The 14,388-nt window shown below is 42.1% G+C and overlaps 1 protein-coding gene and 1 long non-coding RNA gene across 4 annotated transcripts in view; both read left to right on the top strand.

Annotated features, from left to right (window-relative positions):
* LOC109296686 (serine/arginine-rich splicing factor 7) overlaps positions 1–9,712 on the top strand; it is a 10,641-nt gene extending 929 nt beyond the window's left edge. Inside the window, exons 2-9 of one of the 3 annotated variants that reach the window (XM_019516183.1) lie at positions 174–354; positions 972–1,076; positions 2,050–2,124; positions 2,209–2,310; positions 3,375–3,428; positions 5,553–5,597; positions 6,300–6,335; positions 7,454–9,712. In XM_019516183.1, coding sequence (XP_019371728.1) covers positions 174–354; positions 972–1,076; positions 2,050–2,124; positions 2,209–2,310; positions 3,375–3,428; positions 5,553–5,597; positions 6,300–6,335; positions 7,454–7,508 — 653 coding nt within the window. In that variant the 3' untranslated portion in view covers positions 7,509–9,712. Of the gene's footprint in view, positions 1–173; positions 355–971; positions 1,149–2,049; positions 2,125–2,208; positions 2,311–3,374; positions 3,429–5,552; positions 5,598–6,299; positions 6,336–7,453 lie in introns of all 3 variants that reach the window. The other 2 variants (XM_019516180.1, XM_019516182.1) reach the window with 2 other exon arrangements.
* Positions 9,713–13,834: 4,122 nt separating this feature from the next.
* The window catches only part of LOC109296687, a 6,072-nt gene continuing 5,518 nt past the window's right edge, over positions 13,835–14,388 (top strand). Inside the window, exon 1 of the long non-coding RNA XR_002097023.1 lies at positions 13,835–14,351. This is a non-coding gene — a long non-coding RNA (uncharacterized LOC109296687). The remainder of the gene's footprint in view (positions 14,352–14,388) is intronic.

Below are 14,388 nucleotides of genomic sequence, written 5' to 3'. Positions count from 1 at the left end.
GGGAGGGGGGGCCGGCGCGGGCGGTGCGCGCCAAAATGGAGGCGGTGCCAAAGATGGCGGCGCCTGGGCGCGCGGGAGGCCCCGCAACGGGCGGGCGGGGGTTCGCGTGGAGGCTCTGAGCGCGCGTCCCGCCTGCGGGACCCGAGCCGCTAACGGCCGCTGTCTCCCGCCAGAGACCAAGGTGTACGTGGGCAACCTGGGCACAGGCGCCGGGAAGGGCGAGCTGGAGAGAGCCTTCAGCTACTACGGGCCGCTGCGCACCGTGTGGATCGCCCGAAACCCGCCGGGCTTTGCCTTCGTGGAGTTCGAAGACCCCCGAGACGCTGAGGATGCTGTTCGTGGACTAGACGGAAAGTAGGTGGTGTTTTTCTTTTGGCTTTTTATTTATTTATTTTTAACAAGTTGCTGGCTCAGTATTTGAGATTTGTCTTCAGTTAGGGTGTCTCTGATGGGGATTTAACAAGGGATAAATATACTGGTTTCCCTTGCTTTTTGTGGGTTCCTTTTGTGTGAATTTGTTCTCATGTCACGACCCTTTGTATACCAAAAATGTGTTGTATGTGCGGTAAATTCCCTCTTATGCGAGCGGTGTGGTAGACACCCACAGTCAGCTGCTTTGTGAGGTGCATTGGGGGTGATAATCACCAAAATATAGTCTCCTGTGTGGATCTGTGCTCCTTGCTCGTCGTCTGCAACACGTGTTTCTGTAGTTTCCTTCCCCATTATGGTAGTGCCCTGTGCTTGTGTGTACTGTATGCTTTTGGTGAGTACCAAAATTGTCGTGTAAAAGTGGTAGAAATGGGTCGGGGGGTCAGTACAGTTGAGGTCTTGGAACATATCCCTATTTGTTACATTGTAAAGTGGGATCTCTATTGTGAATTTGAGTTGCGTGCCATTTTTCAGAATCGGATGTACAACATAAAGCAAGGGAAACCTGTGTCACTTACCCAGTTTCACTTTCTCCATTGCAGGGTAATCTGCGGCTCCAGAGTTCGCGTAGAGCTGTCGACCGGCATGCCTCGTCGCTCCCGCTATGACAGACCTCCAGCCCGACGGCCGTTTGATCCTAACGACAGGTGTTACGAATGTGGGGAGAAGGGTCATTATGCGTATGACTGTCATCGTTACAGTCGTCGGAGGAGGAGCCGGTACGTACGTGACCGGAGTGGTTGGTTGGTTGGTTGGCTAGGCCTGTTACTCTGGTAGTTTTTGTTAGCACAGAAGAGATTGTTACGCCGGTTTTGGTTATGGTTAACGTTAATGTTATAACTAACTGTGCAGGCGTATGTTGCGATTTGTTGCTATTTCGTATGGACTGTCACTATCTTAATAATCAACCTGGTCAAAACCTTTCAGGTTTCTTCGTTTGAGTCAGTCGCCTTGATTCAGAATGTCACGAGCCTTAAGATTTCATGCTGAGGCGCCTTGCAAATCCGACACTTAAGATCCTCCTAGACCTTGAGGTGATCAGCATAAGAGGCCAGATCCCCTCGAGCCATCTACACCTAGCTTCACCTTATTCTTTAAGGGCAGAAAATTTGAGACGGTGACCGCCGTAACAGTAAATTTGGCTTTCAATTGGGGCCCCCCTCCGGTTTAGAAAGAGGAACACCAGATTGACCACATGCCCACCTAGAAAAATCTTCTTGCGTCAATCAAGCCTCACCCTGGCTCATTTGGCTGTCAGTTTGATCGTCGTTAGATTGAAGAGAACACCTAGATGCAGCGATCGGCTATAGATACTTCTAGATCGTCTAGATCTGCTAGACCTTGGGCCAAAGAGGGTCGACCTGCAAACTTGCAAGGTTTATTTTAAATACACATTACAGTGTTTTTTTTTTTTTAATTCTAATGTAATTCTGAAATGTAATTCAGCTTTTTTAACATTTTTCTAGGTAGTAAAAATTGCTCAAGACAAATAGGCCCTGAGTTTTTTCCAACTGGCAGACACTAGTTTTTTAGTTGTCTGACTTTGACGTCAGCCGAGGCTCGCTTGCACTAATTGCTGGGATGTTGTTCTGAAAACTTTTGTCTCTAACCTAAAACTAGGTCACGGTCTAGATCCCATTCAAGATCCAGAGGAAGAAGGTATTCTCGCTCACGCAGCCGAAGTCGTGGGAGACGGTAAACCGCAAACTATCTTATGCTTTCATTTAGGGAAATTGTCTAATGTGTTGTGTTAAAATAAAAAAAAAATTCTCTTTGCAGATCCAGGTCAGCTTCCCTTCGCCGATCACGGTCAATCTCTCCTCGTAGATCTAGATCAATCTCACCCCGCAGATCCCGGTCTGGTTCCCTAAAAAGATCAAGGTAATTACCAGATAATGTTTTCTTTCAAGGGGCCGGTTAAAAAAATTATACTTGAGGGATCACGTGGGGTGGGGGAAGGTAGTTTGGAGAGCAGATTCTGTGGAAAGATTGTGGCATTTTTGCAGTGCAGAACTGATGCACTCAAAGCTAAATTGAATAATATAAACTCTTGGGTACAGGGACAGGCAACCTAAATGATCAAGGTTATAGAATAGTTGCCATACTAGGTGAGACGAAGAAGGGTAAGACTCTTCAGTTTGGAAAGGAGGAAGAATGTAATAGAGATCTATAAAATGGAAGGGTGTGTGGACCAAGTGAACAGGGAACTATTTACCAAGTCATAGAATACTAGTTCTAGGGGCACTTGCTGAAAGTACATTTTTATGCAGTGCATAGTTAACTTGTGGCATTCGTTGTCACAGTAGGTAGCAGATAGCATAGCCAGGTTCAGAAAGGGGTTAAATTAATGGATGATAGTTCTGTTAATGGCTGTTGAACAGAATGGTTTCTCTAAACCAAAAAATACCAGTTAGGTTATTGAATAGGGGACAGTGGGTTTTCAAGTCATGGTCTACAGGCCCCTGGGGCTCTGCAGACTGTCGAAGAGGCCCACAAAAGATGACTGATCAATAAGAAGTATGTGAATACCCACACTTAAAATTCAAAGGGGTCTGCACTTCCTTGTGAAATTTTTTGGGTGCCTACAAGCGGCAAAAGGTTGAAAACCACTGGAATACAGGGGATAGATCCCTCTAGTGATGTCTTGTTTGATGTTCTCCCTCTAAAGCATCCAGCCCTGCCACTGTCAGACAGGATACTGAGCTAGATAGACTACTGGTCTGACCCAGTACGGCACCTCTTGTTTTCTTAATTTCCATTGAACAGAAGTTGTGAAGCTGATGTTTGGGGTTTGAAACTACAGTTTTAAAGCTGCAGTCTTTCTGTAGAATATTAGTGTTATTTCCACATCATAATGTTCAAACTAAAAAGGACTGCTTTTAAACACTATTACTATTTTCTTCTCGGAGTGGATTGGTTTTCATTCATTTTTCTTTTAAATTGAGGTCTAGATCGAGGTCAAGGTCCAGATCCCGGTCTGTTACATGGCCAAGAAGCAGGTAAGATCTTTGCCACAATTGGTCATAGAATGATTAAGGAAATTTAAGGGTTCATCTAGTCTAATGCTGTGCAGAAATGCACTTGCTCCTAAGCCATCTTCAAAAGCCTTAAAAAGTCTTTTAAAAACCTTTTAAGGAAGAGAATTGATGAGTTCCCTGGCCTTTGTGCTCCATTATAGTTCTTATATTTAGGAATTGATTAGGAAGTAGGTGGGGAAGAAAGAGCGGTGACGACGACAAGAAAGATGGAGCTCTTTGAGGAGAACTTAAGGAAGAAAAACATCAACTGGGCATTGGAGTTGGGAGAAAGAAATGAGAATTTGCTCCATGTGGGGAACTATGGAGCAAAGCCTTTTGCTGCCAATATCTTATTTTTACGTCATGAGTGCTCCATTGAGCCTTAATAGTTTTCCCCAATTTAACTTTAGCATTTTTATTCCCCCTGTACATGGTAAAAGATAACTAGTGTTAACTGCAATATTCCAAGTGAGGTAGATTCTGTTGCATACTCTTGCATATCAGCTGTTCACTTTTAGCAGTTAGGACTGTTTTCAGAGTCCGATATTTTTGGTTCTTACATGTTATAAAATCCCAGTATTCAGACTTTAAGATGCATGCTTGTGGAAGACTTTCACTGAAAGTATGAAGTTTAAGCAGTTGTTGTAGTAAAGAAAACATCAGAGTTGGCATTAGTCAAAAGCAGCCAAGAACTGGTTTTGTTTAGCATGTTTGATTTCTAAAATAGTCACTTAGTGGTCAGAGAATTTCATGACTTCACAGCAGAACAAAGGAAATGTGTGCACAGAGCTACTATAGTTTCAGAACCAGTTAAATGTTCTCAGCTTTAAGTTAACATCAAACATACAGTCATACAGCATGGAAAATCTAGTGCCTTACTTACAAAACAGCTACCATCAGAGATAATCTTGTGCTAAGGCCTTTCATTGGGAACGTTCTCTGGAGAAAGTGGTACACCTGGCTTCTGTACTGTAGAAATTATTAGGTTGAATTGCACATTATATGGGGGGTTGGAGGGGGGTTGTAAGCCAGACAAGATCCTCACATATATTTATTATGTGACTAATATATGTTCCTAAGGATAGCTGCTACTTGAAGATGAGTATCACAAGAGTTGAAATACAGAAACTGACGCTGGGCAATGATACTAGTAAATTCTTTTTGTGCAATGGTCCAGGTACTTTGGGGGGAAGATTGCAGATTTCAACGATTGGGACATGACTTCATTTAACATATAAAGCATAGCTAAAATTGTGCTTTAGGTGGTTGTGTGGATGGTGCTTTGGCTTTGTTTTTGAGACTTTTACACAAGCGAGTTGGCTAGCATTTGGTGCACACAAGCTAGTCAGCAGGGCTGATTGATTGATTTTTTGCATTGTCTTTGTAATGTAGAGATGAAAAGAAATACAAGAATCAATATCGAGACTGCTAGAGCACAAGGGTCCTGTGGCTACAGCCCAGTGGTTGAGTGACTTGTTGACAGGCCTGGATTGTTTCCTTAAGTTTGAAGTGTTACATAATGTTTCGCACCTTGCTATCCCCAAAGTTTATCAAAAACTGGAAATAGCCAAGGGAAGCCTTGGCTACTGGAAACCTAAAATAGCTTTGACTGAGAAACCTGTCTAAAAAAATTAAGCTATTGTCATGGATAGTGTTAGTAACATTGTTTTCCAGGGTAATCAATCCCTCTGAGAAAAAAACTGCAGTTTTCAACAGAGACATATATAGTTGAAGATTTAAGTGCCTGGTCCTTATTGACATGAGTCTTTTCAGGGGAGTACTGTTGCAAAAGTAACATTTGACTCTCCAGAAGGCGGCATACATTCATCTTGGTAAAAACTTTCAAGTTTGGAATATGGCAACCAATTGCTTTTTATGAATTACTAGTCAAAGCTTTGTTCAGTGTATTCCTGTGAATGTTCTCATGTATTGAGCATTAATCTAGAACAGAATAGTGAATGAAAACTACAATACTAAAAGAAAAAGGTGTCCTCTGAAATTTAGCAGGAAAAGCTCCACAAACTGATGGATTTTGACCTCTAGGTAACTTCACTTACATGCATGCCACTGGCTCCATTGCTGAGTTATATTTCTCTCCTATTGTAGGTCGGGGTCCCGTGGTAGATCTAAATCTGGCTCACCTGCTAAAAGGTGAGGGTGTAAAGCAGAAGCCTTCCGTAAATACTTAATTATTTAGTATTGCTTTGTTGCGATTCACAAAGCTCTTTGCTTGGATCAGTATGTCAATTTACATTTCAAAGGATTTCTTGTTGGTAGGATTTATTTATGGGAAATTCTTGTAGAATTAGGTATCCTTGGTCTTATCCAATACCATTGTGGCTCTATAATGATGGCTTTGCATGCATATAGGGGGTTACCCTATTCTTATTGTCTTTTCTTTTTCCTTTTTTGTGTTTTGCTTAAGCTTTTCGTAATTTTCCCACACAGTTCTTGTTTCATCTTGCTCACTTTTGCCACTTTCAAGATACTGCACCTGTTTCACAAAATTACTTTAACAATTTAGTGATGCTTTTAAAACATTTGAAGGGTTTCAGGTTAGTTTTTTTTCTTAGCTTTTCCAGCAATGTTGTTTTCTGATGTCTTCTGGTCTGAAGCTTGCTGCTCGGAATGAGTCTTTGTGATAAATTGCGGATACTTATCTTCAGTGCTAGTAGGGTTGGTGGGGATTAGTTTAAATCTGCACACATTCTTTGCAAAGGATTCTGGCTAAATTGTAAGCAATAATTAATCTTAAGTGCAGTCCAGGGCTTGGAGATTTGTACTGTCTTGTCTGGAAATTAAAACATCATTTTAAGTTTTATTGGTTAAATTTTATTCTTCCCATTTTGACAGCCGATCAAAATCCAGATCACCATCTCCAAAGAGAAGGTAAGTTGACTAATGTAGACAGGGCTAACACTGGAGTGTGTTCATTCATTTATACTCAAGTCAGAGTTTTATCAACACTGAAGCTATTAACAGGCTTTTCCCTGTATTTCTATTCCAAATTTAAAGCATAACCTTTGATGCTTGGAGTTATAGACTGGTCTTTTAAACGCATGGTAGTGTTTAGATTATGAAAGCATGGGGCTAGATATAAAGCTGCATGAAAATGATACAGGACATGCTTTGATCATCTTGCCTCTGGCTACTGCTGAATTACTTCACTTCTTTCATAGAATCAAAGGACTGGAGGGGGTCTGTAATATTGAGTCTGGTTATTGGAGAGTTCATATGTGAGCACATAAGCTTAAAGCAGAGAATACATTTATGGATGAATAGTGTGAAAGCTTACCTTAGAAAGTTGAGGTAGTGACTCCAGTGACTTGTAACTAATTTTTATTCAGAAGGAACAAGTCTATGAACCTTGGATTCTAATTAATCCTTTATAGTCATCCTGAATCCAGTTTATCAAAAGCATTTTTAAATAAAGTGGGAGGATCTGAATAGGAAATATGTAAATGGCTTTGAATAAAACCAGAAAAGAACTTCATACTTAATGTAGAAAGTGGACTGAAGGCATTTTGTAACATAGCTATCTGTTTGAATTGAGTCATATTGGTGTAATCTTTTGCTGGCTGTAGCAGCTCTATTTTTTATTGTTGATGTGATAAAAGCAAGATGAAGTTCTCAGTGCTTTTTGTAATCCAGATGAGTATTTGTCAGACCTGCATATTTTGGCATAATCATTAGCCTTCCTTTTCCAGTTTTAGTCAAAGCGGTTTTAAGTAGTTTCCATTAATCTGAATTTAAGAATCTTCCTCAGGACATCTGGAGGCATGTTTGTTAAGATGGGTAAAAATCTTCTGTGGAAAGGAAATGTATGGGAACTGGCATAGGTAATAACTTTCACACTGATGCTCACTTCTTAAGAAGTTTCACCCTCAGTGAGATCTCTTCTACTTCTGAGAATCTTTCAAACATCACTGCACGTTTTTGTGATGGCCTTGCTTCCAAATCAATACTGGGGAGTTACTCTTGCTAATTTCTGTTTCTTTCACTTTCAGCCGTTCACCATCAGGAACCCCTCGAAGGAGTGCAAGTCCGGAAAGGATCGATTAAAATTACAAAATTAACCCTTTAGGAAAAAGATATTTTGTTTACATTATAAGGGATTTTGTGGTGTCTTTTGATGTAAATGTAAGGATTTAGCTAGAAAGATATATCAGTCAGTTGGCAATTGACATGAATCTGGATCTTTTAAACATCAGTAGACTAGTGCACAGCTTTTCTTGTACGTATTAACATCCTGTGATCTGGAAACGTGGGACTTTTTTATTGGCACATTGAAATAAAATGTATTTCTAACGAAAAATCTTTTTGTGGTAAACCTACTACTTCTGTTACAACTTGGTTATCTTAAGTTGTGTGCCACTGAAGTTGATGTGCAGAACATTAGACTTCTAAAAATGGTGATAATATTGGTGTAACCCCAAGGAATCAGTCATTGCCTTCCTGTTTGTTTTTGGATAGTCCCTGGTGGTCTGGACTTCCTGTTTCTGCTTCCATTTTAAGATACACAAAGAGATGAAATTTTAAGTTATCTATAAATGGTTTCTGTGAAAGGTATTTGTGCCCTTCTTTTGCTTTATGGTATCTAAAAGTGATCTGCAAGAGGCCTATTTTTTCCACTTGATTTTTACTTAAAATTTTTATTCAAGACCAATGATGTACCAGATATCTTGGTCTTAGTTGAAGGTGCAGAGGTCTTTACTCAAAAAGTTAAATTGTTGGAAGTTAAATGAGTATCAGTAAAAAGGTCTGTAATACATACTGAAAATCTGTAACAGCTCAGTCACCATTGCTTTTCATTGTATTTCATCTGGCTTTTCAGTCATACACTGTAAAGAGAAATGTGTATTTCTTAACTTATGAAGAAGAAAACCAATGGCATAAGCACAACACTTCGTTATTTAAAAGTGATCTATGACACACATTCAGGGAAATTAGTGCAACAATATTGTGGCATTTTTCTCTCCTACGGCTTACTCAGTTTTTCCCCTTAGACCGAGGTGTCAAACTTCAGGCCTGCAGGCAGGATCTGGCCTGCAGAGCCCTGTTGTGTGGCTAGTAGAAGAGCAGGGAATTTGGGGGTGGGACCCATTGCCTAAATCTGGTGTGAGCCCTGCTGGGTATGTGTTGGCAGTGGGGGGGGCAAGCGACTGCTGCATTAGCCACTGCTACTTGCTACTTCATCTAGATCTTGATTGCAAGGAACCCTCCAGTCCAGATCCAGCCTGCAGGGGTGAGGTGAGTTTGACGCCCCTACCTTAAACAAACTGAGCTGCTATAATTACTCTCAAATGCTGCAATCACAAAACAGCCTTTTTGCTGACGATTAAAAATAAAATTGTCTAGGTAGTGATGGACTAATTTCTAGCACACAGCAGATGGAATATTAAACAACTTAATGAATTGTGAGCAAGTATGCCAAACCCTGTAAGCAAACTTGACTATAATTAACTGGGAGTTGCAAAGTATGGTACTTCCTGTTGAAACTGACTGTGGCTGCGTATAGGCTTGATTAACGAGGACACTGTTGGATTGCCAGCATCCTTTCTGACAAAAATACAAGCACGTTAATATTCTGGGATATTTTGCTGTCACTTTCAATAGTAAAAATCTATTGGGGTTTCCCAAAAAGGATTTAAGTTTGAAAGGGTAGATTTCTGTTTGGGCTTCTACTGAACCAGTTAATGGCAGATCACACCTTTTAAAAAGTGCAAACTTTAAAATTCCCTTCATGGACATTAAGACTAAGCTTGGGTAACCCACAATTTTCAGATAACAGACTTTTCATTTAATATTACATTTGCCACCCAGTAGACTCGAGTGACACTTTGAAAAGGTCTGGCTAATGTCAAGTCTTAAATCTACCAGTCACTTTCGTAGATTTTCTCTTTTTTTTTTCTTGTGTAAAGTTATGTGCATATACAGTGCATTAGTGCTTAGCAATGGGAACTGATGCTCCAGGTCCAAATTCTGCTGTGTTTTAACATTCTGGTAATATCCATATAATGATTGTAAACTGCAAAATGGGAGCAGGAGGTGACAACATTGTATGATTTTCCCTAAACGATTAGCAAAAATACCCAGAAAGCTGTTTCTTATGACATTCATTTGTATGGAGTATTGACTATCCATTGCCTGGCAGTTTTACAGTAAAAGTACCACACAGGTGGTCTTGAATTTGATCAGCTTTTTCTCTTATCTTTCTGTACTGTTACGGCAAGCCTACTCCACAATAAACCTGCAGACTAAAACCACTCTACTGGTACCTCTCTTCTTCAAGACTCTTTCCACCCTTTAAAGCAAGGACTCAATTGCTCTTTCTTAGTTGACAGTCTACTCTGATCACTGAAATACAGTTTCACCAAAAGTAGGTGCTTTGGGGTGCAGGAATATACCAAGTAGAGGTAGTGTTAATTTGCAGTTCCCTGTATGGGGTGATTACACTACTGTCTGAACTGGGCAGTCCAGACTGCAAAGGAGCTGCTAGCAGCATTAGTACTTGCTAATGCTGCTGCTTGCCACTGGGGTGAATCTCGCCCTGGTGTGTAGGGGTTATTGCTGTCTGTGTCCACTTTCCACCACCAGGACTAGGTTCAATTCTATTGGAACATGTAATAGTGCAGTTCATCTTTCTTTCACAGAGTAGGTCTACATTTCAATGTATCATGATACCTTGGTCCATAGCCTTGCAAGTTTTGAGGCAAAAGCATTCCTTGGCCATGTTGTCTAACATGGAAAGCCCTACCTGCATCCACACTGCTTATTGGTCCTTTCTTTTGGTACTTAGATTTCTAAACACAATCCAGTGCAGTCCTAAAGGCTGCTCTAGTATAACTTCTCCCTTAATAACTTGGGGTGGCTGTTGATCTCGTTCCACCGCTGTATGTAGTTAGCCCAGCTTTGCTGCCCAGTTTGGAGCAGTGGTCAGAACCATAGATCTGTGTATGGATATCCTTGTATCTGGCCAAATAACAGCATGGTAGTAGTTTGGATGCACTTAAAGGACTTGGGGATTATAAGAATCATGAAATCGGAAAAGTATGACTCCTGTTCCAGGCAGGGTCAGTCCAATCTAAACCATCCCAAGTGTTTGTCTAACTTGTTCTTAAACTTTGAAGGATGCAAAATCCAGCATCTCTTGTAATTTTCTAGTGCTTAACTGCCATCATACTTGGAAAGTTACTCCAACCTAAATTTCCCTTTTAATTTGAGCAGTGTTATTTCTTATTCTGTCCCATGTGGATATTATCACCATATTCTTTATAAACAAGACTATTACCAAGTCCTCTATTGGTCTTTTGTTCCCCAGGCTCAATAACAGTTCTTCCAGCCTTTCTTTCTATGTTGTGTTTCTTAGGCCCCTGTTCATTTTTGTTGCTCTTTGCTGTGCTTTTTCCAGTTTCTCTACATGTTTCTTGAAGTATGATGCCTAAGGCTGGATACAGTAGTCCAGGTGAGGCCTCTTAGTGCAAGGGTGTTATGGATGGCTGAAATATACAAGACTGATTTGGAAGATCTGATGAATACTGTAGTTGTCACCTGATTCTCATGTGTATGCTGCTCTTTCAAGAACAGAAGAACTACTGTGTGGTGGGCTTATCTCACATTTATGACTAGCAAGGGCTTCAGAACTTCTTTGTGACTTAAGAATTTGCCCCATCTTACTAGCACCATGGTATGGGGTTGAGGGAGTATATGGTAGTGTAAAGAGGTAGCTGCTATCACTATCTGAAATGGGTAACTAGACAATTGAAGAAGATCTGTGGCTAGCCAATTTGGTATTGGCAAGTTGGCCATTAGAGCTACTGGTGATAAGGGATTACAGTGTTAAATTATTTACTTTTGTTGTGGGTATACAGAATGTGCCTGAAGTAGCAGCTTCCAGAGAACAGGGCATGCTCATGGGTATGTCCAAGATTTTGAAAAGGCAGCATGGTGTGCATCATTACATATAACAACACATTTTTCTCTAGATAAAGAAGAAATCAGAAGCTTTGCTAAAATGCTGTGGGCCTAGGGCTTTATTATTCAGTTTAACATTGAATCAAAATAATTGGAATGTGTATGCATTTGCTGTATCATATATATATAAAAAATGCAACAAACTAGGCAAAAATATTTCAAATATGTTGTTTCCATAGACCTGTTGTCTTCAGAATTAAATCTACATCTCTATTAGATTCATAAAACAAAATCTAGCTTGCTTGATATGTTGACAGTGCAATGTTTCACTGAAAGTTATTTCCAGAACTGAGTTTGATGTTCACCTGAGTTTGTTTCCACACCTGCGTTCATGTTTTTAGCTTAGAGTTAAAAACAGTCTGGAGGGCTGTGAAATAGCTGCTTCTGATAATGTAGGTTCTAACAGGCAACAGAATCGCAGAAGAAACCGTTAGGAGAGAGACATTAACATCTGTAGAATGAAGGAATTGGGTAAATTACAATAAGCCATGAAGTCAAGTGACTCCCTCACTGCTGCCCGAATAGAATTGCTGCTTCCACTGTCAGGCTGTTGGTTTTAAACTTTGGGTGCAGCAGGAATCCACTGGTGTGTGCGACTGCAGCACTCCACCTGCTTTGGATCTGCCCCTGGAAATGCCCAAACTGCAATAGGGGCTTTCATTCGTTTGTCTTTATTTTGCCCCCACCCTCAAAGAACCAGTGAATATCTGAAATGCTAAAGTGTGCTACTCGTTTCAAGGGGTTGTTGGGCCAGAAGGGCATGTTCACAAGCACCACTGAGCACTGGTACAGTGCATGATGGCAGGACTTTGGAAAGGTCTGGCATTTACTAGGGCTGTGCAAGGCTTTGGACCATGCTTTAGTGTCTGAAGCAGCATGTCCTGATTGAAGCACTGACTTCGTTAGGCTTTCCGAAGAGGTTCAGAGCTTTTGAAGCACTTGGGAAAAGCTTTGGAGCCGCTTCAGAGATCCACCCATAGGGTATAATGGGGAATTAATGAAATATCTATAACGTTGCTTTTTGTGTGATTTGGATTAAATTTGCAGGGCTGGTAGCCTGTGCTGAGAGCATGAAACCTGCCAAGTTTCAAGAAGATCAGTGCAGGGGTTCAGGGGGAACTGTACCCCAAATTCTTGAAAGCAAACTTGTCATGTCTGTGTTATAATGCAGGGGGGTGAAAACTGCAGGGGAAGTGGCCCCTGCTGAGGCCACAAAGCCTGCCAAGTTTCAAGGTGATAGGTGCAGGAGTTTGGGGGGAACTGTACTTCAAGCTGCTGACAAGCAAAGCCTGTGACATACAAGTCCCTGTTCCCCTGAGAACTGCCAGGAGTGACCAGGAATAATGGTCTCAAGCTGGCAGAAGGGTACATTTAGGCTAGATATTAGGAGGCGCTACTTCATGGTCAGAGCAGCTAGGAACTGGATCCAACTTCCAAGAGAAGTGGTGCTGGCTCCTACCCTGGGGGTTTTTAAGAGGAGGCTAGATGAATACCTTGCTGGGTATTGACCCCAGTACTCTTCCCTGCCATGGCAGGGGGTTGGACTACATGATCTACTCAGGTCTCTTCTGACCCTAGAAACTATGAAACACTGACCATGCGTGTGTTAAGGCGCAGTGGACTGAAAACTGCAGGGGTAGTGGCCCCTGCTGTGGCCACAAAACCTGCCAGCTGTTGAGGAGATAGGTGCAGGGGGGTTCTGGGGCCCTGCACCTCTGGCTGCTGACAGGCAAAACTCATGACATGGGTGCTTGTGCAAGTGTGTCTGTCTTGCAGGGCGGGGGAACTACTGCAGGCCTGGCTGCTAAGTTACTGTATTCCCAGTTACCAATCAATCATGATTCACTCAGGGACCAGGTCAATACACAGTTGCTAGCTAATGTAACCAGTTAATTAGCAACAGTTAACACCTACAAAACCACAGACTAAGAGGAAAGAATCAATACAATCAACTACCCCAAGACCGTCAGTTGCACAAGCACACGGCATGAATTTTGTCTGTCAACAGCTAGAGGTGCAGGGCCCCAGAACCCCCCTGCACCGATCTCCTTTACAGTTGGCAGGCTTTGTGGCCTCAGCAGGGGCTACCATCCCTGCAGCTTTCACCCTGCTGCACCTTAAACACTGTTATCCATGTCACAAGTTTTGCTTGTCTGCAGCTTGAGGTGCAGTTTCCCCCAAACCCCTGCATAAATCTTGAAACTTGGCAGGCTTCATGGCCTCACCAGGAGCTACCACCTCTGCAGTTTTCACCCCCCCTTGACATGTGACATGAATTTTGCTTTCAAGAATTTGGGGTACAGTTCCCCCCAAACCCCTGCACTCATCTTGAAACTTGACAGGTACCATGCTCTCAGCAGAGGCTATCACCCCTGCAAGTTTCATCAAAATCAGACAAAAAACAAAGTTACAGATGTTTCATTGATTCCCCATTATACCCTATGACCGGATCTCCGAGGTGGCTCCAAAGCTTCGGAGCTGCTTTGGCCAGATCAAAGCGGGAACCCGGTCTGGAGTTCCAGATTCAGATCCCTGGCATCAAAAGCAGCCAGATCAAATAGCTGTCTACTCCCACAGGCCTAGCATTTACCTGCTTGGACAACTGGAACTTTATTCCCTTCCAAATTATGTCCTTATAACAGGTTATGATTGTGATCTCCTGCATGGTGCACAACAGCTACAAAGGCAGGGGAACACTTTCTAATAGAGTGGACTTAGAACACCAAGAGACTCTTTAATCCAAAGGTGTCAAACTCACCTTGGGCCCCAGGTCAGATGCAGACTGGGGGGCTCCTTGTGGGCCAAATCAAACCCAGGGACAAAGGCTGCTGCAGTGGCAACTATGATGGTGGTGGCACAGGCAGAAGCAGCAGTGCAGCAATGGGGGTGCATGGCTTGGCAGGCATGAGAGACAGGGTCTGGTGATGACAGGTTTTGGCAGGGGTGGTGCAGGAGGTGGTGGGGGAAT

This window comes from Gavialis gangeticus, unplaced genomic scaffold (assembly GCF_001723915.1).
Source record: "Gavialis gangeticus isolate Ggan-Ray unplaced genomic scaffold, GavGan_comp1, whole genome shotgun sequence".
In the NCBI taxonomy this organism is placed as follows: domain Eukaryota; kingdom Metazoa; phylum Chordata; order Crocodylia; family Gavialidae; genus Gavialis; species Gavialis gangeticus.
Note: the sequence above shows the minus strand (reverse complement) of the source record. Positions and strands in the feature narration are given on the sequence as shown.